The sequence below is a fragment of the Martes martes genome, assembly GCF_963455335.1.
Source record: "Martes martes genome assembly, chromosome: 3".
Classification (NCBI taxonomy): domain Eukaryota; kingdom Metazoa; phylum Chordata; class Mammalia; order Carnivora; family Mustelidae; genus Martes; species Martes martes.
Genome location: NC_137890.1, coordinates 187,441,483 through 187,463,432, shown reverse-complemented (window position 1 = coordinate 187,463,432; position 21,950 = coordinate 187,441,483). Strand labels below are relative to the sequence as shown.

Sequence of the window (21,950 nt, the reverse complement as noted above, 5' to 3'; positions counted from 1 at the left end):
TTATGATTCTTTTTCCTTTCCTGACCTCCTTTCAACTGCTCCATGACCCTCCTGTGCTGTTGGGTAGCTTTTCTGAAGGACCGGCTGAATGCGATACAGGAGGAGCATTCCAAGGACCTAAAGCTGTTGCATCTCGAAGTGATGAATTTGCGCCAGCAGCTGAGAGATGTAAAAGAGGAAGAAGACAAGGCACAGGAAGAAGTGCAAAGGTTGACGGCCACCTTGGAGATTGCCTCAGAGACAAAGGTTTGAATCCAGATTTCTGAAATACAGATTCACTGTTCTCTGTTAGCTGGAGGAGGCAACAGACCCATAAATTGACTTTTAAAAATAGATGATAAGATGTGAGGATTCTTGACATTTCAAAGTTATCTACATTGATAAACTATTATGCCCTCTCAGTAATGTGGTATTTGTAGAGCCCTTACCCTGTACGCATGAGAGTGGGACTCCAAAAGTTATGAGGTAGAGTTTCTGCTCATCCAAGGCCATATGCTTGTTGGAGAACAAGGAATATCATGAAAAACTAAATAGAAAATAAGGGCATAGGAATTGTTAAAGGACAGCGAGGAACAGTAAGTGACTATTGACAAGTGTTTTGTGTTCAGGAGGGTTTGAGAGGGTAGGCGCTATCTAGAGTAGATTAGGGTAGGCTTCAAGAAAGAGATATGAGCTGAACTTTTAGAAGGCCAAGTAGAGAGGTGAGGACATGTCAAGGAGTATGCACAGATGCAGGAAAGAATATAGAGTAGGATAATAAGCTGACAATTCTGTTCTCCCTTCAGGGGCACGCGGCATACTAGATGGTCAGCACGTTATTTTGTTTAATTTTTGAAAAACCTCATGACAGGATGATATTGTCCCCATTTTAGTAAAAAGAGCAGTGAGCCCCAGAGAGAACTCGTGTCTCTCAGATCCCAATTCCCTGTCTTCTTCCTGTTACCCAGGTTTGAACTTAAGACCTCTGCCCTGGTACAGTTAGAGGAAATGCATGAATTAGCCTGAGAGGAGTGAGGATTTGGGGTGGCAAATAAATTGGAAGTTAGCTAGGGATCACATTGTAGAGGATTTCAAAATCAAGAATAATTAGGGCTTGATATTAAGGGGGTGATTATCATTTTTGATAAGGAAGTGACATAACAAAAACAGGAAGACTAATCTGGCCGTAGTCTAGAGTTTCGGGAAACGAATTAGGAGTCCATTGCATGATTTGAGGCACAAGCCTTATTAGGTCTGACTTAGGGGGGCATTTTGAAAAGAAAGAGGGATGTTTTATGAAGAAAGATACGCTAGAATATGGTACTGGACAGGAGCTGAGTATAGGACAGAAGGCAAAGATAATTGAGGTTTTACATCTTGGGTTGTGGCGCCATTAATAGTGACATAAAAGAGAATAAATAGTGAAAGCTGTATTTTTGATCCTCCGCTCCTAAGCACGGATAACATTTGAGGCAAGAAGAGATTGAGTACTTAAAAAAAAAAAAAAAAAAAGAAAGGAATATACTCTGTAAGAAAAAGTTCTATCAATTACCGGATTCTCTCATTATTGGATTTTACATATAAAGTGAATGTGTTTGGGGTGCCAGGGTGGCTCAGTCAGTTAAGCATCCGATTCTTGGTTTCAGCTCAGGTTATGATTTCATGCATTGTGAGGCATTCTCTCTCTCTCTCTAATCTTTTTTCCTTTTGTTTTTGTTTTTTTAATATAAAACAGGGTGGCTCAGTCAGTTAAGCATCCGATTCTTGGTTTCAGCTCGGTTATGATTTCATGCATTGTGAGGCATTCTCTCTCTCTCTAATCTTTTTTCCTTTTGTTTTTATTTTTTTAATATAAATTCAGGGGCGCCTGGGTGGTTCAGTGTGTTAATCCTCTGCCTTCAGCTCAGGTCATGATCTCAGGGTCCTGGGATCGAGCCCCACATTGGGCTCCCAGGGAGCCTGCTTTTCTCTCTCTCTTTCTCTCTCTCTCTCTCTCTCCTTGCTGCCTGCCTTTCTGCCTACTTGTGATCTCTCTCTCTCTCTCTGCCAAAAAAATAAATAAAATCTAAAAAAAGAAAATATAAATTCAATTAATTAACATATGGTGTATTATTAATTTCAGAGGTAGAGTTCAGTGATTCATCAGTTGTATATAATGCCTGGTGCTCATATCATGTGCCTTCCTTAATGCCCATCACCAGTTACCTTATCCCCCTACCCATCTCCCCTCTAGCAACCCTTAGTTTGTTTCCTATAGCTAACAGTCTCTTATGGTTTGTCTCCCTGTCTGATTTCATCTTACTTTATTTTACCCTCCTTTCCCCTATGTTCATCTGTTTTGTTTCTTAAATTCCATATATGAGTGAGATTATATGATCATTGTTTTTCTCTCATTGACTTATTTCACTTAGCATATTACCCTCTAATTCCATCTACTTTGTTGCAAATGGTAAGATTTCGCTTTTCTGATGGCTGAGTAATATTCCATGGTGTTTATATACCTTATCATCTTTATCCATTCATCTGTCAGTGGACATCTGGGCTCTTTCCATAGTTTGGCTGTTGTGGACATTGCTGCTATAGACACTGGGGTGCAGAGGCCCCTTCCATCACTATGTTTGTATACTTTGGGTAAATACTTAGTAGTTCAGTTGCTGGACCATAGGGTAGCTCCATTTTTTTTTTTTTAAGATTTTATTTATTTATTAGACAGGCAGAGATCACAAGTAGGCAAAGAGGCAGGCAGCGAGAGGGGGAAGCAGGCTCCCCGCTGAGCAGAGAGCCCGATGCGGGGCTCGATCCCAGGACCCTGAGATCATGACCTGAGCCGAAGGCAGAGGCTTTAACCCACTGAGCCACACAGGCACCCCAGGTAGCTCCATTTTTAACTTTTTTGAGGAACATCCATACTGTTTTCCTGAGTGTCTGTACCAGCTTGCATTCCCACCAACAGTGTAACAGGGTTCCCCTTTCTCTGTATCCTCGCCAACATCTGTCGTTTCCTGAGTCGTTAATTTTAGCCATTCTGACAGGTGTCAGAATTGACATTGAGGTTCTGATTTGTATTTCCCTGATGCCAAGTGATGTGGAGCATCTTTTTGGGTGTCTGTTGGCCATTTGTTTATCTTTGGAGAAATGTCTGTTCATGTCTTCTACCCATTTCTTGACTGGATTATTTGATTTTTGTGTGTTGAGTTTGATAAGTCTTTTATAGATTATGGATACTAGCCCTTTATTTGATAAGACATTTGCAAATATCTTCTCCCATTCTGTCGGTTGTCTTTTTGGTTTGTTGACTGTTCTCTTTGCTGTGCAAAAGCTTTTTATCTTGATAAAATCCCAATAGTTCATTAAAATAAATAAATCTTTTTTAAAAAATTAGAGGAAAAATAATAGAAGTAATGAATCAAGGTAATAACTTTCTTTTTAAAGATCTCATTATAATAATTATTTTAGACTCATAAAAGAAGTATTTATAACCATATTCAGAAATGCATTTATAGGTCGCTAGAAAAAAGTCTGGATTTGGACTGATGTGCCTATAGACAGTTTCTTTCTTCATTTCAGATTATTTAGAACCTTTTCCCCTTGTACTTTTAGAAGAATGCAGCCATTATTGAAGAAGAATTGAAGACCACAAAACGTAAAATGAACCTGAAAACTCAGGAGGTAAGATAAAAAAAGGTTCTGGAGGGTGGAGGAGGTGTCGGAATTGCTGCGGGGAAATCAGGAAAGTGGAAAGCATGAAAAACTTTGAAGAAGGAAATATGTTACTGTGGAGTAGGAAGATTTTAAAGATATGCCACATGTAATTCAAGTGAAAGTGGCTACACTTATTTGACATTGAGTTCCTTTTGCCTCAGTATGGCCCTACAACCAGGAATAAAGTCAGTGCTTTGTGAGCCAGGAAGGAAATTAGTTACCACAAAATTCGTGTGCTAGAGCTAAGGGAACACCTTCATACAAAGACCTTTTAAACGAAAGTTGTGTTTAAAACAAAAAGCTTTTAATAAGACCGCTCGTCTAATTTTACCTTGAAAACCTCCCGTTCAGCCCAAGTTTAGTAGATAACAGATTGGGAATTGTGAAGTAGGTGGCTGCTAAAAGTTGCTGGACTGCAAAATGGCAGCTGAAAAGAATGGAAGAGTCAGGAAAATTCGTAATCCAGCACTCCCTGGCCTAAAAACCTCAATATTCCCTGACAGAATAATCACTGATGTCCATCCAAATCAAAAGGATCCAAATTATATTTAAAATACTAAGAAGTAGATATGCCTTTTAAAGAAAATTCTCACATGAAATTACTTCTTACGTTAGGTTTTTAGGGCTTAAGGTGTTAAGTAGAGCTATCTGAAAAATTCTCTTACGTACTTTGCCAGTAACTACTGATAAAATCATGAATTTTCATAGTTAAAATGTATTACATTTCATGTAATTTTTTTTTTAGTTTTCAGATATTTTAGTAGACTTTTTTTTTTTTTACAGAAGTTTCACATTTATAGAAAAATTGCACAGAAAACAGTTCTCATAAACCTGCTCTCCCCATCCCTCCAATTTCCCCTATTATATTAGTGTGGTACATTTGTTAAATTTGATGAACTAGTATTCATAAATTGATAAATCATTATTAGCTAAAGTCCGTAGTTTATATTAAGATTCACCCTCTCTTCATTACATTATCTTACAGAATAGTATCACTCCCCTAAAAATGCTCTTTGCTCCGTATACCCGTCCCTTTCCCCCTCTCTTCCTGAGCCCCTGGCAACCACTGATCTTTTCACTGTCCGTAGTTCTGTTATAGTTGGAACGATTCAGTGTGTGGTGGTTTTGGACTGGCTTCTTTAGCATATGCACATAACATACCTCCAAGCCTTGTCATGGTGTGGTAACTCATGGCCAAACAACATTCCATTGTATGGACGTACCACAGTTTGTTTTATCCGTTCATCCATTGAAGAACATCTTGGTTGCCTCTGAGTTTTGGCAATTGTGAATAAAGCTGCTATAAACATTCACATGCAGGTTTTTGTGTGGACATGTTATCTACTCATTTGGATAAATACCTAGAGCACAATTGCTGGACCATCTGGTAAGCTTTTGTTTACATTTGTAAGAAGCTGCCAACCTGTCTCAAAAAATGGCTGTACCATTTTGCATTCACACCAAAAATGAGTGAGTTCTTGTTGCTGCACTTTCTCATCAGTGTGTTGTCTTGTCAGTGTTTTGAATTTTTGCCATTCTAATATGTGTGTAGTGGTATCTTGTTTTAATCATAATCCCCTAATGACATATGATATTGAATATCTTCTATACTTATTTGCCATCTGTGTATCTCATTTGGTGAAGTGTCTGTTAGATCTTATGCTTATTTTGTAATTGGGTTGTTTATTTTCTTATGTTGAGTTTTAAGAGTTCTTTGTATATTTTGGACCTAGTCCTTAATCAAATATGGGTTTTGCAATTTTTTTTCTCCATTCTGTAGCTTATCTTTTGCAGAGCAGAAGCTTTTAATTTTAATGAAGTCCAACTTATTCATTTTTTCATTCAGAGATTGTACTTTTGGTGTTATAAGTCATCACCAAACCCAAGGTCACCAAGATTTTCCTCCTGTGTTATTTTTACAACCCTTATAGTTTTGCATTTTACACTTAGATAAATGATACACTTCAAATTAATGATGTGAGGTCTGTATCTAGATTCTGTGTGTGTGTGTCCACTTGTTCCAGCACCATTTGTTTAAAAGACTATCAGTGATTACCATTTATCATTACTATTTATTAGGGAAGTCTTAATTCTGAGAGCTGTGATAAAATCTTGAATTTTCTTTTTTTAAGATTTTATTTATTTATTGGACAGAGATCACAAGTAGGCAGAGAGGCAGGCAGAGAGAGAGGAGGAAGCAGGCTCCCTGCTGAGCAGAGAGCCCGATAATGGGATTTGATCCCAGTATCCTGATGATGACCTGAGCCGAAGTCGAGGCTTTAACCCACTGAGCCACCCAGGTGCCCCAAAATCTTGAATTGTTATTGAACCCTGTCAAGGACCCGTAGAAGGACTGTCCTAGTCAAAATGCGTTTTGGTATTCAAGCAAGAAGGATATATTAGTTTGTGAGGGTCGCAGTAACAAAGTACCACAGGCTGGGGCTTAAACAACAGAAATTTCTTGTATTTCTGGAGATTTGAGGTCCAAGATCAAGAGGTCAGCAGGTTTTTTTCTCCTGAGGCTTCTCTCCTTGACTTGCAAACAGCTGCCTTCACATGGTCCTCACATGGTCTTTGCTTTATGCGTGCACATCCCTGGTGTCTTCATATGTCCCAGTGTCCTTCTCTTATAAGGACACCATTTGGGTTGGATTAGGACCCACCCTAAGAGCATCCTTATAGCTCATCACCTCTTTAAAGGCCCTGTCTCCAAATGCAGTCATATTTTGACATACTGGGGTTAGAGCGTCAACATAATATTTTGGGGGAATACAATTCAGCCCGTATCAGGGGGCTGTATAAAGACAGAATAAATGTGGTATGTATCTTCTTAAAAGGTAAGAAATATATATAAAATCTGGTTCTGATAAACATAAAGCTGGTTGCTTTTAATAATGCTTCAGAATTAATACCTCAATAGTATAATTATCAAATAAAGTTTCCTCTGTAAAGGACTTAAATTGTATCTCCAGTACATTTTACTATGTAATTTGATCCAGAGCTTAGAAAACTATAGTAAGCTACTCTGTATTACAAAGTAATTATAATTTGATACTATAGTTAGTATTAGATTATTAATATACACCAAAACAAAAACTGGTTAATCCTTAAATAAGATTAGAATACTTAACTGGTCATGATGATGAAGGATAAGGAACTTCTAAACTTGAGAGGGTGGAACAGAATTATAAAAAGTTGAAATGAAGGAACAGAATTATAAATAGTTCAATAGATTTGAACACATAAGAATTAAAAATTCTATATGTAAAAAAAAAGGGGGCAAAAAACAAAACTAGGAAAACCTAGCACAACTAGATATAGTTAACAATCTTTCCTTGTAAAGAACTTAAAATTAGCAAAAAAACAAAAAACAGTGGTCAACTAACATTTTAAAAAATATATAATACCTCAGAAAATATACAGAGCTAATAACCCATATTAGAAAATGTTTAATCTCACTAGTAACCGAAGAATGAAAAACTGTCAAGATGTTATTTTTAATTTATTAGATTAGCAAAGATTTAAGAAAACAACAGTACATAGTACTGATGGGATTTATTCTACTATTACCAACAGGCTAAAATTGGAAGGAAATTTATACTACTATTTTGATAAGCTAAAATTGGAAGGAAAATTATATACCAAATTTATCAAAAGTCTAAACACTATTAAGCCTTTAACCTAGGGTTTCCTCTTATAGGAATCAGAAACGCAAAGAAAGATTTATTCATAGGCATGTTCAGCAGAACAATATTTAGAATAGTGAAAAGCTGGGAGAACCTTTGCTATGGGGGTACGATTAAGAATATTATAGAACTTTTGCAAAATGGGCTGTGATGTAAGTTTGATGCCAACACACTTTTCATGTCTTTCAACTTTCTAAAAAGTTTTTAAACATAAAATACATCATCCATAGAGAAAACACATGTAAAATATATATGTACAATTTAGGAAAAGACCTATAAAATGTACTCTTACATTATCTTCACTGGGGCTTAAAAACAATTTCTTTTCACTTAACACCACTTCATAAAAGGAATAGCATTCGGCGATTTCCATTTAAGTTTGAAAGGATCTCTTTACCTCACGAGAAAAGAGATTCTTTTTTATATCTTTATCTAACTCATTGTCATTTACGGAGAGAAACAAGGTTAGTGTACCCAGTTCTTGAGTGGTGTTTTTAATCCACTACTTTTAACAGTTACTTCATTATTTCCTTAGACCTTTTAATTCCAAAACAGAATTGGAACACCTTTCAAAGTTATGTTTATAATCCTATGGGATAAAAAATATTAAAAAAAAATAGATAAACTAATCAAATACAGAAAAATAGGAGTTGAAAGTCAGAAAATCCAGAAGTACGTATATACTAAGGTGTGATATTAATGTTTTCATCCTCCTGTTTTGTCAAGTCTGTTGTGAGACATACTGTCACACCATACGTAAATAATATACACAAACATCTAAGGAAGCATTGCTTACCCTTCTTTATTACATGCTGTATGCTCTGATATTTTCCTCCTTTTTAAAGTGCTGCTTGCAACTTACTAACGTGTCTTGACCCACAATTTGGGGGGGAAAAAAAGACACAGTGGGAAGACCGAGGCAACAGATTTGATGCTTCCTTTCTTAGTAGTTTATCCCTTAGGGAGAAACTCCAGCTTGTTTCTGAGTCGTCATTAATGAATGAAGAGTGTCTGGGAGTGAAATGGCAGGTCTAGTGAACTTTTCGTGGTGAGTCTGATCTTTGGCAAACTGCTGTGATGTTCCTTTGGTCTTGCCTGACTGCAGTTTTGTTCTGTAGCTTCGGAGACAGCTGTCTCAGGAGAAGTACCTAAGGGAATCTCTGGAGAAATCCGCGTCAGCCATGCTTTTCAAAATACAAGAAATGGAATCAGCAGTGGAGGTGGAACGGAAACAGGTAGATTTTTCTGCCCTCATGTCAAGGAAGTGAAACCAAAAGAGAAAGCTGATATTTTACCTATAAGTGTTTAGTTTCGCTAATTTTCTCTAGGTCAAATTTTTGCCTGTAGTATTACTTGAAATACTTACATGTGATTTAGACTATTCAGTTCTAAGTACTGAAGGCAGTTAGGTCCAAATTCTAATAACCTGTATTTGGATTACCTAATCTTTATTTTAACCAACGGCTCTCCTTCATAATAAAATTATTAAAAAAGGTTCTACTTAAATACTAATTAAAGGTTCTACTTAAATTTGTTTTTGTTTCATTTTTTAAGAGTTTATTTGACAGAGAGAGAGAGAGTGTGAGAGACCACAAGCAGGGGCAGCAGCCAGCAGAGGGAGAGGGAGAAGCAGGCTTCCCACCGAGCCAGTAGCCTGATGTGGGGTTTGACCCCAGGATCCCAAGATCATAACCTGAGCAGAAGGCAAACGCTTAACCTACTGAGCCACCCAGGCGCTCCTACTTGAGGAATTTGTAAATGATCCTTTATTGCTATAACTTGTGCTACCAATGTGGTAGCTTCTAGCCACATGTGGCTAAAAATTTAAGTTAGTTAAAATTAAATAAAATTAAAATTCAGTTCCTCAGTCACTCTGGCCACACTTCAAGTGCTCAGCAGTTCCTTGTGCCTGGTACATGTTGTGCTGGAGAGTGCACAGAAAGTTCTGTCGGATGGCCCTGCTGTAAAACCCTGCACCCTGCTGAAATCTTTAATGTAACGTAGAAACTCCCCTTCTCCCTCCAGTGATGTTGAGATAGGAAAATCTGCCTTACACATGTGCTCTGAGCTGGTTTGGTAGAAATCTTGACCTTAAAGAAAGGACTTTTCTTCTACATTTCAGGTGCAGATTTTGCAGCAAAACTGCGTTGCCCTACGCAGTTCTATACAGACCACCCAAGATCTACTGGCACAGGAGCGACAGAAAAAAGGAGAGTTGGAGGCTTCTATCTCACAGCTCAAGTCTGACCTAAGTATGAAAATAGACGCTAGAAATTACATTTCTGTTAGGTGCTTTTGAGATTTCATGCAAAAATTCTTAAGATCCAAAGTTCTGGAAGAGGCCATTGTTACTGAGATTTACCACAGGACCAGAAGTAAAAAATTGTTGATTGCCTTTTTTCTGTGGCACTGGAAAAAAAAGTGTTGGTAATAAAATAGAATTTTATACATAACTGTATAGTTACATTATCTTCACTGGGGCTGTTCTACACATAAATTCTTTCTCAGATTTATTTAAGTGTTCATGGACTTGGGAATACTGGGTTTCTAGAAATCTAGATTGAATATTGGATAATAGAACATTAATAAGGAAATAAGGCCTTTAATACTTGCTAACCTGACTAACCATTTATCATGTCAGGCTCCCATTTTTCAGGTTGCCAGTCTCTTGATCTGTATTTGTAGCAGTGGATGGTTGTAACTTACCTTAGAGCTTAATGTCCTCGTTTTACAGATGAGTACACACAGTCGTTACAGGTGATTGAGCCAGGAAATGGATGAGTCTCGTCGTGATCCCATGTTGTTCAGTCATGGGTCTTCCAACCCAGCAGTCCTTGCCGTATTTACTATTGTTTTTGTTTGTTTTTTTTTTAAGATTTTATTTATTTATTTGACAGATGGAGATCACAAGTAGGCAGAGAGGCAGGCAGAGAGAGAGAGGGAAGCAGGCTCCCTGCTGAACAGAGAGCCCGATGCGGGACTCGATCCCAGGGCTCTGGGATTGTGACTTGAGCTGAAGGCAGAGGCTTTAACCCACTGAGCCACCCAGGCGCCCCTTTGCTATTGTTAATATATAGTTGTAAAGCAGTTTCAGCCAGTATCAAATATAGGGATCACATTGCAATGCTTCACATGAGTAACAGTTCATGGTTTACATAGAGCTTTCACGAAAACGATCTCTGTAACACGCTAAACTATCCATACTTCCCAAAGTTAAAGCAAGGCCTGAGCCTGTGTCTTCTAGCTCCAGTGTTCCTGCCAGTGTGCCTTCTATGCTCTCTGGCTGTAGTGAGGGCAGGGAATACCAAAAGGGAAATGAAAATTTTAAAAAGCATGGAGCAAAGAGTAATCTGTTCAGTGTTTTGTTTTCCTGCTTTTAACAGAAAGTACTGTTTTTCTTATAGTTGTTGATTAGTGAATTACTTGTGGAGTTCTCACTGCTAATGTCCCAAGATAATTGTCCATCTTCCTGTGATTGTGTGGCTACCAAAAATACATGTTATGTTTTATGGTGCTGCCACATTCTCTCATTTGACCTTACAACCTTGCGAGAAAGATAAGAAAATATACCCCATTCTATAGAAGCATAAAAAGGTCTGTATCTAAGGACCCGTGGCAAATAGGAGAGCTAGGACTAAAACACAAATCTTTCTATTATAGGATTAATTTTTTTTAATGTTACTTTTTCATTGGCTAAATGCTTTAGTTTTGAATTTTGTAAAGAATATATGGAAGACCATTAAAAAAATGAAAATTAAACATTAATTAAAACGAACACAAGGAAAAGGAAGCCTGAATACCAACAATATGTTTATATTGAATTTGAATAACACTCTTTACATGCATGCAATTTGATTACTTTAAGATATAGTTATGCTAGACTAATAAAAGAAATGTGTCTAGATATTTGCTTTAATGAATTTAAAAATGTAATTATTAACAATAAACTTTTATTTACACACAATAACGTGATGAAATTGTTCTCCCAAGTAAGATAAACATTTCCCTTTCATTCTGACTTTGATTACTGGAACTTTTAAAATGGATCATATAGTAATCCTTTTTATCCTTAACAAATTTTAAATTAACATTTACCTTATTTGAAATCTTACACCAGTTAGAATGGCCAAAATTAGCAAGACAGGAAACAACGTGTGTTGGAGAGGATGTGGAGAAAGGGGAACCCTCTTACACTGTTGGTGGGAATGCAAACTGGTGCAGCCACTTTGGAGAACAGTGTGGAGATTCCTCAGGAAATTAAAAATAGATCTTCCCTATGACCCTGCAATTGCACTGAAATGAGTCTTGGACTTACATATTCAAAAATTACAGTTTTTCTGATTATATCCTACATAAAATGTGAGTTTTTATGTGTTTTGTAATTTTCTGGCTTTAAACTATTTAAGTGAAACAAAACTAATAGATCTTTATGAATTTTTCATGAAGCCAAAACATTATTCTCAGAAAAGTTTACTTTGGGCTACCAGTACACAGTGCCAAACTGTTCCCCTATTTCTATCTTTGGTTTTATTTTCACTGTGTATACTCTCTGGGTGGTTTCAAATCTTTTTTTCCCCCACATAAAATCATCTTCCTGAGCTCCAGATGGTATCTTAGTGCCAACTAGACACCTATATACCGATGTCTTATAGAGACCTGCAAACACACGGTAAATACTTAAATATGGCAATTATTTGAACTCATTCTGTCCCCCGAACCTGCTCCTCATCCTGAATTCCCTACTTGAAGAGTCTACCACCCGCTCCATTGCTGTCTCGACACGAGATTTTCTCCTTGACTTACCTGTTGCCTTTACCCCAGCAGCCAGTTGCCAAGTCCTGACCGTTCTCCCTGCTTGTTGGATTTCCAGAGTGTGTTATCCCTCTGCATCCCCATAGCCCTTCCCTTAAAGCCACCTTTCATTGTTTTACACTTTGGTAACTGCTCGGTTACTAAACTGATATCCTCTTCCTTACTGAGCCTCTGCCAGAGTGTTCTCTCTAACAAAAACCCTTGACCAGGTGCTTCTCCAGTTTAAAATCCCTCAGACACAATAGCCTCCCTGCCTGCAGTAAAATCTGACCTCATTTACTATCACACGTGACTGTGCACTCTTTTCTTGATAATTTCATGACTTAGTTTCCAGTTTATAAAAATATGGCAGAAATACTTGCATTCTCCTTATTTACACAACATACAGACTGGGGAAAAAAATGAAAGCAAGCTTTTCCGGGAGATGATACTGTGTGATTTCAATGTCGTTGCAGTAAGTTATTATTACCATAGTTATGTGGACTCTTTGTTTTTAGTTTCTAGAGATGAGGTGATTTCCAAGTTGGTTGAAGAAAATAAGGTAAGTTTTGAGGTTGTAGAGTTCAGAGATGTTCTTTCCTCTTTCACTAAATAATATTTCCTCAGTCATGTTGGTTTACAGTTGTTCTGATTCTCCTGAAATCCTTACTAGAAAAAAGTTGCAGTGTAAATGAGTCGTATGTTCAGACCTGTTGTCAGCTGGGTGTTAAGAAGTCATTTCAGCAGATTATTATGGTTTGAAAAAAAAAGATGAGTTAGCAAAAATTATGAGATGAATTTGCATCTTATCCTTATTGTAAAATAATTGCTATAAAATTATTTATGAAATATAAAAAATATTAACTACTTTTGGTTAATATAAGAAATATTACCAATAATGTGAATATACTTAACGCCACTGAACTTAATACTTAAATATTTTTAAGTGAACTGTACATTTAAAATGATTAAAATGTGAATTTTTTTTTTAAGATTTTTATTTATTTGACAGAGATCACAAGTAGGCAGAGAGGCAGGCAGGGGCGGGAGGGGAAGCAGGCTCCCTGCCTAGCAGAGAGCCCGATGTGGGGCTCCATCCCAGGACCCTGGGATCATGACCTGAGCGGAAGGCAGAGGCTTTAACCCACTGAGCCACCCAGGTGCCCCTAAAATGTGAAATTTTATGTTATTTGTATCTTATGAAAATGAAAAATGAAAAAAAAAGAACTATTACCACTTTTATATCTTAATACATTTCTAAATCAACCTTAATGTGTAGATCCTGTTTGGAATAATTTTTCTGGGTTCTATCTCATCCTGTAGTAGGTGATGTTTAAGTCTTGAGATGCTTCTCCTAGAAAAATCAAAGAGTGGTCCTCTCTCTATAGGGAGAGGACTTGCACTTTGCCCTTCCCCATTTCAATAACTACCTGTTAGGGAAAAGTAGTTCATATCCCTGTCACCTATTTGTTTGTTTGTTTTTAGAGCAAAGGTGTTTTCTTTTATTCCATACTAGGTATTCCTTGATGAGAACATCTTCACCTACTTAAAACTTTAAAAGATCTTTGAATGTGTTTCTCTAAAATCACAAAAGATCTTAACTGCTTAGGGGAAAAATTGTGTATATAATATAACAAACCTTAGCAGAACTTTCTTGGTGAGAATGCTAGTTAAATATTTACATTATGGTTTTAGGCAAATTCTTTCCAGTTTGAAACTCCATATGAGAAAATTTTAATTAACAGTTTTTATAATTTATTTAAAAAGAGAAGTTTGAGAGTTGAAGATATCAGGATTTTTAAAAATTCTTTACAAGGTGCTTATCTATAAATACCATTAGTACTAGAGCGCTGGATGTTATACCAACTAATGAATCTTTGAACACTACATCAAAAACTAATGATGTAAAAACAAAACAAAACAAAAAAAACCCTAATGTATGTACTGTATGTTGGCTAATTGAACATAACAACAACAGCAATAACAACAAAAAACTTGAAATTGTAATAGCCAAAATACAGAACAGGTATTTTGATAGAGATATTCATAATAGCTCTTACATGTTAAAAAGAGAGAGAGAGAACTTATTATTTTTGCTCTTACAGAATGTGCAGATGTCTTTGAACAAGGAACATGAAGAAAATGCATACTTGAGGTCTGAATTAGCAGCCCTTCATGAAACATCAGATAAAGCACAGGTAGATCTTATTTCTGTAGTTTTTAGATGTTAGTTAATTTTGTTTAATTAAGGAATCAAGAACAAAGATTAATCCTGATTATATTAATCCATACTATCATGATAGGTATAATTGGTATATAGCATTATATTTCAGGTGTACAACATAATGATTCAATATTTGCATACATTGCAAAACGGTCACAATAATTCTAGTTAACATCCATCACCATATATAGTTAAAAAATTTTTTTCTTGTGATGAGTACATTTAAGATTCACTCTCTTAACTCTCAAATATGCAATACAGCATCATTAACTATAGTCATCATGCTGTACAGTACATCCTCCTGACTCATTTATTTTATAACTAGAGGTTTATACATTTTGACCCCTGTCACCATTTTCTCCCATCCCTTATACCTCCTGCCTCTGGCACCCACCTTCCTGTTCTGTGCATCTGTGGACTTGGTATCAGTTTTTTGTTTTTTGTTTTAACATTCCACATGTAAGTGAGATTATATGGTATTTTCTTCCTCTGGTTGACATATTCTATTTAGTGTGCATTCACGGTCCCCCCCCCCATGTTGTTGCAAATGGCAAAAGTAAATTCTTTTTTGTGGCTGAATATTATCTATATCTATATACACACACGTACCACATTTTCCTTATCCATTCATCTATTGATGGACACTTAATGTTATTTCCATGTCTCATCTATTGTAAATAATGCTGCAGTGAATGTAGGGTTGCAAATATCTTTTTGAGTTAGTGTTTTTGTTTTCCTCATGTGAATGCCCCGACGAGCAGTTGCGGGATCATATGGTAGCTCTAGTTTCAACTTTCTGAGAAACCTCGGTACTGTTTTCCACAGTGGCAGTATCAATTTACGTTCCCTTCAACAGTGCCCAAGGATTCCTTTTTCTCCACATCCTCTCTAATACTTATTATTTCTTGTCTTTTTGGTAATAGCCATTCTAATAGGTGTGCGGTGATACCTCATTGTGGTTTTGATTTGCATTTCCCTGATTAACGATGTTGAACATCTTTTCATCTACTTCTTGGCCATCTGTATGTCTTTTTTGAAAAATGTCTGTTCAGATCTTTGGCCCATTTTTTAATCAGATTTTTTAAAGCTACTGAGTTTTATTCTTTATATATTCTGGGTATTAACCCCTTATTAGATATATGATATTAATACATGATTGCCAGTATTATCTCCCATTCAGCAAGTTGCCTTCTCATTTTTTGATGGTCTCCTTTGCTGTACAGAAGCTTTTTAGTTTGATATAGTCCCATTTGGGTTTTTTGCTTTTGGTGTGAGACCAAGAAAATTACCTATGTTTTCTTCTAGAAGTTTTATGGTTTCAGGTCTTACTTTCAAGTCTTTGATCTATTTTGAATTAATTTTTATGTATGGTAGAAGATTGTGGTCTAGTTTCTTTCTTTTGGATATGCCTGTCCAGTCTGCCCAACACCATTAATTGAAGAAACTGCCCTTTCCTCATCAAAAAAATGCACAGGTGAATCTTCCCATCTTTGTGTTTACATGTTACATAATTTTTTTCAGTTAAAAAAACCAAAACCAAAACTGATTCTAATTGTATACATTTATACCATTGCCATGACCCAGTTTTTTTATTTTCTTAAAATCTGTTTCATCTATGAACTATTATCACATTAACTACATTTCTCATTTCACCAAATCTCCTGTGACACAAGTATATGAGATATATTGCTAAATCATGCACTAATCTACACTTTGCCTTTGTCTGCTTTATAATTTACTCATTAAATATATAGCTTTCATCTACACCTATGAACTTCTAAGCAGTCCAGTGCTACAGGCTATGCTTATACTTTCTTTGTATCTTTTATAACAAACAGCACAGTAGGAACATAATAAGTGCTTGCTGGATTTTGGAGTTCTGTATATTATTTTCTGTAGGATGGTGGTTGCCAAATTTGCCTGATGGGGTGTGTGTGTGTGTGTGTGTGTGTGTGTGTGTGTAGGCAAACAAGTTATTTCTCATAGGGTCAATGAAATAGTATTAATCACTTAAAAGTACTTTTTGTTAGTACAATTTGATAACTTCAATGTTGGGATCATAATGTTGCTGTACTCTCTTTGATAGAATAGAAAATAAATATGTTATTTTATAAAATAATAATGAAAATAACTACTATTCTTGCTATGGTAGTAGTAATTAACATTTACCAAACCCATTTTGTGTTCCAGGCATAACTGTAAGCACCTTAAGTTACTAACAAATTGTAATGCTTATAATAGTAATACTATAGAAACTTAATATTCTCATTTTAATGATAAGGAAGTTGATATATACAGAGAGGTTCAATAACATAGCTAATAAATCACAGAGTTAGAATTTGAGCTCAGGCATTCTGGCTCCAAAGAAAATTAACTATTTCTTTTCGAGGATCAAGAGTTTCTTTGTCTTACCCCTAGGTATTCCTTGGTGAATAGTTTGTACATCTGGTTATAATTTTCAAATGCCCCTGAACATGTTCCTTACTTCTATACTATACTACCACTTATGCTTTCCAGATAGTTTTTCATTTTTTTTACTTTCTTAACATTTTTTGAGTGTTTTTTTAATTGATCCTATAGTTATTTGTCCCCATTCTTGAAGAACTTGTTCATTAAAGGTAAGATCCCTGGGGTGCCTGAATGGCTCAGTCTGATGAATATCTAACTCTTGATCTTAGCTCAGGTCTTGATCTCAGGGTCATGAGTTCAAGCCCTATATTGGGCTCCACACTGGATGAGGAGCCTACTTTAAAAAAACAAAAAACAAAAACAAAGATCCTTGGCAAATACACTTTGCAAAAATAACTAATAAGATAAATGTTTTCCACAGGAATAAAAATTTCAAATATCAAAAAGACAACAGAATTATAGGATAGAGTCCTAGCACAAAAGATTTTTGTTTTATTTTGGATGATCTGTCTTGTGAAAAGGTACAGTTATCTTTATTTTGCTTTTGTGGATACTGTAATTGGTGGCGAAAGAACTTAGACAGTTTGTATTACTCGCTAAACAACTCTGAATGCTTATCTAATTCTGGGACTGAATTTCTATAGTACTGGCAGGCATTTACAGTGTGAAGTCCATTGTGTAGATGTCTTGCTCTGTCTCAACAGTGTTCAAAATTGTGAACAGGAGATCAGCTAACTGTTGAACGGTTCGGTCGCTCCACCAAATAAACGAATTTCTCCTTTTGATTGAGAATTGTGTGGGGTAATGACTCCAAATATTTGAAAGTATTACCTAATGAAATATCAGTTGGAGATAAGTAAATTAAGTTCATATACAGAGTGAAATACTATAACATCATTAAAAATGTGGTAAGTAAAAGTAATTATTTACTGGAGAGATCTGTGACTCGCTGTATATACCATCTTAGGTTTCGAATGACCAGCTGACTAGAAAGTGTTCAGAGCTGAACAGCATGCTTGAGACTGTTAGTATCGAAAATGCCAGAATTATTGCTGACCATCAAGCCATTCTGCAGGTATTCATTTAAAACTAGTCCATTTCTGATAGAATCACAAGAAAACTCCTTGGCTAAGAAGTTAGGAAATGTGTATGACCAATTGGATAAATAAAATAATTTAACAGTTCCAAGAAATTTACTGAATTACTTTATTTTTTATTAGTGGTTTTCAATTTTCATCAGAGGGATTGTTTAGCCTTATGCTAAGTCCCTTCTTGATGGTTTCTTCTCAAGTACCATTATTTTAAATAATGGTATTTAATGGTATTTAAAAGTGATTACCTGGCCCAAATACTTAGCATTTCCTCAAACACCTGTGGTTTTCCCATTTTGCTTATACTGTTTCCTCTACTGAGAATGGTCTTTATTTCATCTTCAGCTATTTGAAATTCTGTTCATTCTTTAAGACCCAAATTCATCAGGAAGCTTGATCACTCAAACCAGAAGGGATGAGTTTTCTCTGTTAACTCCTACTCCTAGGACATTAAACAGACTTTCATAAGAATAGTTGTCACTTTTTTGGGAGCGTGCTTACTATATAGCAAGCCTTATACTAATGATTTTACATATATTACCTCCTTTAATTCCAGCAGCCAGTATGTAGAGGAATATTTATTATCCTCATCTTATAAATAAGGAAAATGAGGTTTAGGGAAGTAGATCAGCTTGTCTGAAGCCACATAGCTAGTAAGGGGTAGAGCTGGATTGAAACCAGGGTCTGACTCCAGAGTCAATGCTTTTAATTTTTACATAATACTGCCTCTCTAGTTTGCACTGCGTAGCAGTGTATTTGCATGGCTCATTTCCTGGATAACACTGTGAGCTTCCATCTTACACATCTTTGCTATTTCCCATCGTGCTTACCACTGCACATAGCGTAACACTAAGTAAAGCCAGTGTTTACTCTATGCAGGTACAGTACTAGGCCTAGATGGGATTATAGTCGTGAACAAAATAAAATCTCTACTAACAATGTAGTAGAATAATGTGACGTATGGAAGTAATACTGTCACAAACACTTTTTAACTTCAGAATGTTACACAGATGAGATTTTATTTTCCAAAGGTGTGAAGGTTTGCTTTGCAGTCAAGTATTAAGATAAAAGTGTTTTAAAATACGTGTACAGAAGTAATTGTTAATATGTACTATATTTGCAAAAGCTTTATAAATTGTAGGTAGAAGGGATGTGTCTAAAAATGTTATGTTTTGAGAAGTCCAAAATAGTGAGCCAGAGAAAATAAATTATGCAAAACAATTACAAGCATATGTTGTTTTATTGTGCTTTGTAGATAATTGCATTTTTTACAACTTGAAGATTTGTAGCAATCCTGCATCTAGCAGGTCTGCTGGTGCCATTTGTCAACAGCCTTAGCTCATTTTGTGTCTCTTTGTCATATTTTGGTACTTCACACAGCATTTCAGATTTCTTCATTATTTTTGTTCCGGTGATCTGTGATCAGTGATATTTGATATATTATTGTAACTGTTTTCAGATGCCACAAACCATGCCCATTTAAGATGGAAAACTTAATAAATATTTTGTGTGTTCTGGCTGCTTTGACTGGTTCTTCCCCATACCTCTCCCTCTTCTCAGACCTCCTATTTCCTAAGACCCAACAATATTGAGATGAGGCCAGTAGATAACCCCTATGATGGTCTCTAAGTGCTCACGTGAAAGGAAGTGTTTCACATCTCTTACTATAAATCAAAAGCTAGTGATTAAGCTTAGTGAAGAAGGCATGTCAAAAGTCAAGATAGGCCTCTTGCACCAAACATTGAGCCAAGTTGTGAAGCAAAGGAAAAGCTGTTAAAGGAAATTAAAAATGCTACTCCAGTGAACACATGCATGATAAGAAAGTGAAACAGTCTTATTGCAGATACGGAGAAAGTTTTCGTGGTCTAGATAGAAGATCGACCCATCTACAACAATCCCTTAGACCAAAGCCTAACCCAGAGCAAGACCCTAACTCCATGAAGGCTGAGAGAGGTGAGGAAGCTGCAGAAGAAGAGTTGGAAGCCAGCGGGGTAGTGCCTGAGGTTTAAGGACAGAAGCTGTCTCCGTAACATGTAAGTGCAAGGTAAAGCAAGTTCTCCAGAAGATCTAGAAGATCATCAATGAAGGTGGCTACGTTAAACAACAGACACCATTGGAAGAGGCCATTTAGGATTTTCATAACTAGAGAGGAGAAGTCAATGCCTGGCTTCAAAACAGTTCTTCTGTTTGTTTTTCTCCCACTCAGTGTCAGGGAAACTTTATCAAAGCTGCAGGGCCATGTGGCTCAGGCAGGAGGCTGACCTGTGGGCAAAGGAAAAGCTGATAGCAGGGCCTTTGCTGACCATCCTCTTGGGGCACGGGTTGTTGGTGTGGCTGTGCTTCCTGCAGCAATTGACCGCGTGGGCTTCAGGCAAACACAACACTTGGAGCAGGCAATCTTGTCACAGTTGTATTTCTGGGTGAGCTAGAGGAGGGCAAGCTTGATGATGTGATGATGCAGCCCCGCAGATAAAACACCCAGCACAGGGTGACCTCTTTCTGGATATTGTAGTCTCAGAACATGTGGCCATGCTCTCCTGTTTGCCTGCAAAAATCAGATACTGCTGGTTGCGGAATGCCCTCCTTGTCTTGGATTTTGGCTTTGACCTTTTTTTTCCCTTTTTTTTAAGAGCAGGGAAGGAGCAGAGGGAGAGAGAGACAGAATCTTTTTTCTTTTTCTTTTTCTTTTTTTTTAAGATTTTATTAGAGAGTGAGAGAGCAGGAATGAGGGAAGGAGCAGAGGAAGAGGGAGAAGCAGAATCCCTGCTGAGCAGGGAGCCTGACCTGGGGCTCCATCCTGGGACTCCAGGATCATGACCTGAGCTAAAGGCAGACACTTAACCGACTGAGCCACCCAGGCATCCCAGGGAGAGAGAATCTTTAGCAGGCTTCACGCTCAGCACAGAGCCCTGATACGGGGCTCATTCTCATGACCCTGAGATCATGATTTGTGTTGAAATCAAGAATCAGACACTTAACCAACTGAGTCACCAAGGCACCCCTTGGCTTTGACATCCTAAATGGTGTCACTGGGCACAATCTACAGGGTCAGAGTAAGGTTCACGTTCTTCACAAAAATCTGCATCTGTGCGTCTGCTGCTTGGCCCACTCACTGAAGAGAAAGCGCCATGCTGACTTTGTTTGGGCCTAATGTAGCTGGCAACTTTAAGTTGAAGCCAGTGTTCCTTGACCGTTCCAAAAATCCTAAGACCCTTAACAATTTTGCTAAATTTCCTCTACCTGTGCTTTATAAATGGAACAACAAAGCCCAGATGACAGCACATCTGGTACAACATGATTTACTGAAAATTTTAAGCCCACTGTTGAGACCTCCTGTTCAGAAAAAAGATTCCTTTCAAAATATTACAACTCATCGACAATGTACTTGGTCACCCAAGAGCTCTGAAAGAGATAGACGAGATTAATGTTTTCATGCCTACTAATACAACATCTGTTCTTCAATCCATGAACCAAGGAGTAATTTCAGTTTTCAAGTCTTATTATTTAAGAAATCTATTTCACAAAGCTATAGGTGCCATAGATAGTGATTACTTGGATGGATCTGGGCAAAGGAAATTGAAAACCTTTGGAAAGGATTCACCATTCTAGATATCTTTAAGTACATTCATGATTCATGGTAAGAGGCCAGAACATCAACACTTCCAGGAATTTTGAAGAACTGGATTTCAACCCCCATCGATGCCCTTAAGGAGTTAAGGATTTAAGTGGAAGAAGTACCTGCAGATATAATAGAAATAGTAAGAGAACTAGAATTAGAGGAGCTTGAAGATGTGACTGAATTGGTATAATCTCATGATAAAACCCGAATGAATGAGGAGTTGCTTTTTAATGGATGAGCAAAGAAAGTGGATTCTTAACACTCCTGGGGAAGACGCTGTGATTGCTGAAATGACAACGGAGCATTTAGAATATTGTATAAGCTTCGTTGATAAAGCAACAGCAGGGTTTGAGAGGACTAACTCCCATTTTGAAGGAAGTTCTATTGTAGGTAAAATGCTGTCCAAACAGCATCACATGGTACAGAGAAATAGCTCCTGAAAGGGAGAG

At 36.9% G+C, this 21,950-nt stretch overlaps 1 protein-coding gene across 1 annotated transcript in view; it reads left to right on the top strand.

Annotated features, from left to right (window-relative positions):
* The window catches only part of CCDC150 (coiled-coil domain containing 150), an 80,630-nt gene that overhangs the window by 8,853 nt on the left and 49,827 nt on the right, over positions 1-21,950 (top strand). Inside the window, exons 4-10 of the mRNA XM_080799290.1 lie at positions 68-246; positions 3,580-3,648; positions 8,486-8,602; positions 9,490-9,619; positions 12,677-12,720; positions 14,264-14,356; positions 17,759-17,866. Of these exons, the coding sequence (XP_080655416.1) occupies positions 68-246; positions 3,580-3,648; positions 8,486-8,602; positions 9,490-9,619; positions 12,677-12,720; positions 14,264-14,356; positions 17,759-17,866 (740 nt within the window). The remainder of the gene's footprint in view (positions 1-67; positions 247-3,579; positions 3,649-8,485; positions 8,603-9,489; positions 9,620-12,676; positions 12,721-14,263; positions 14,357-17,758; positions 17,867-21,950) is intronic.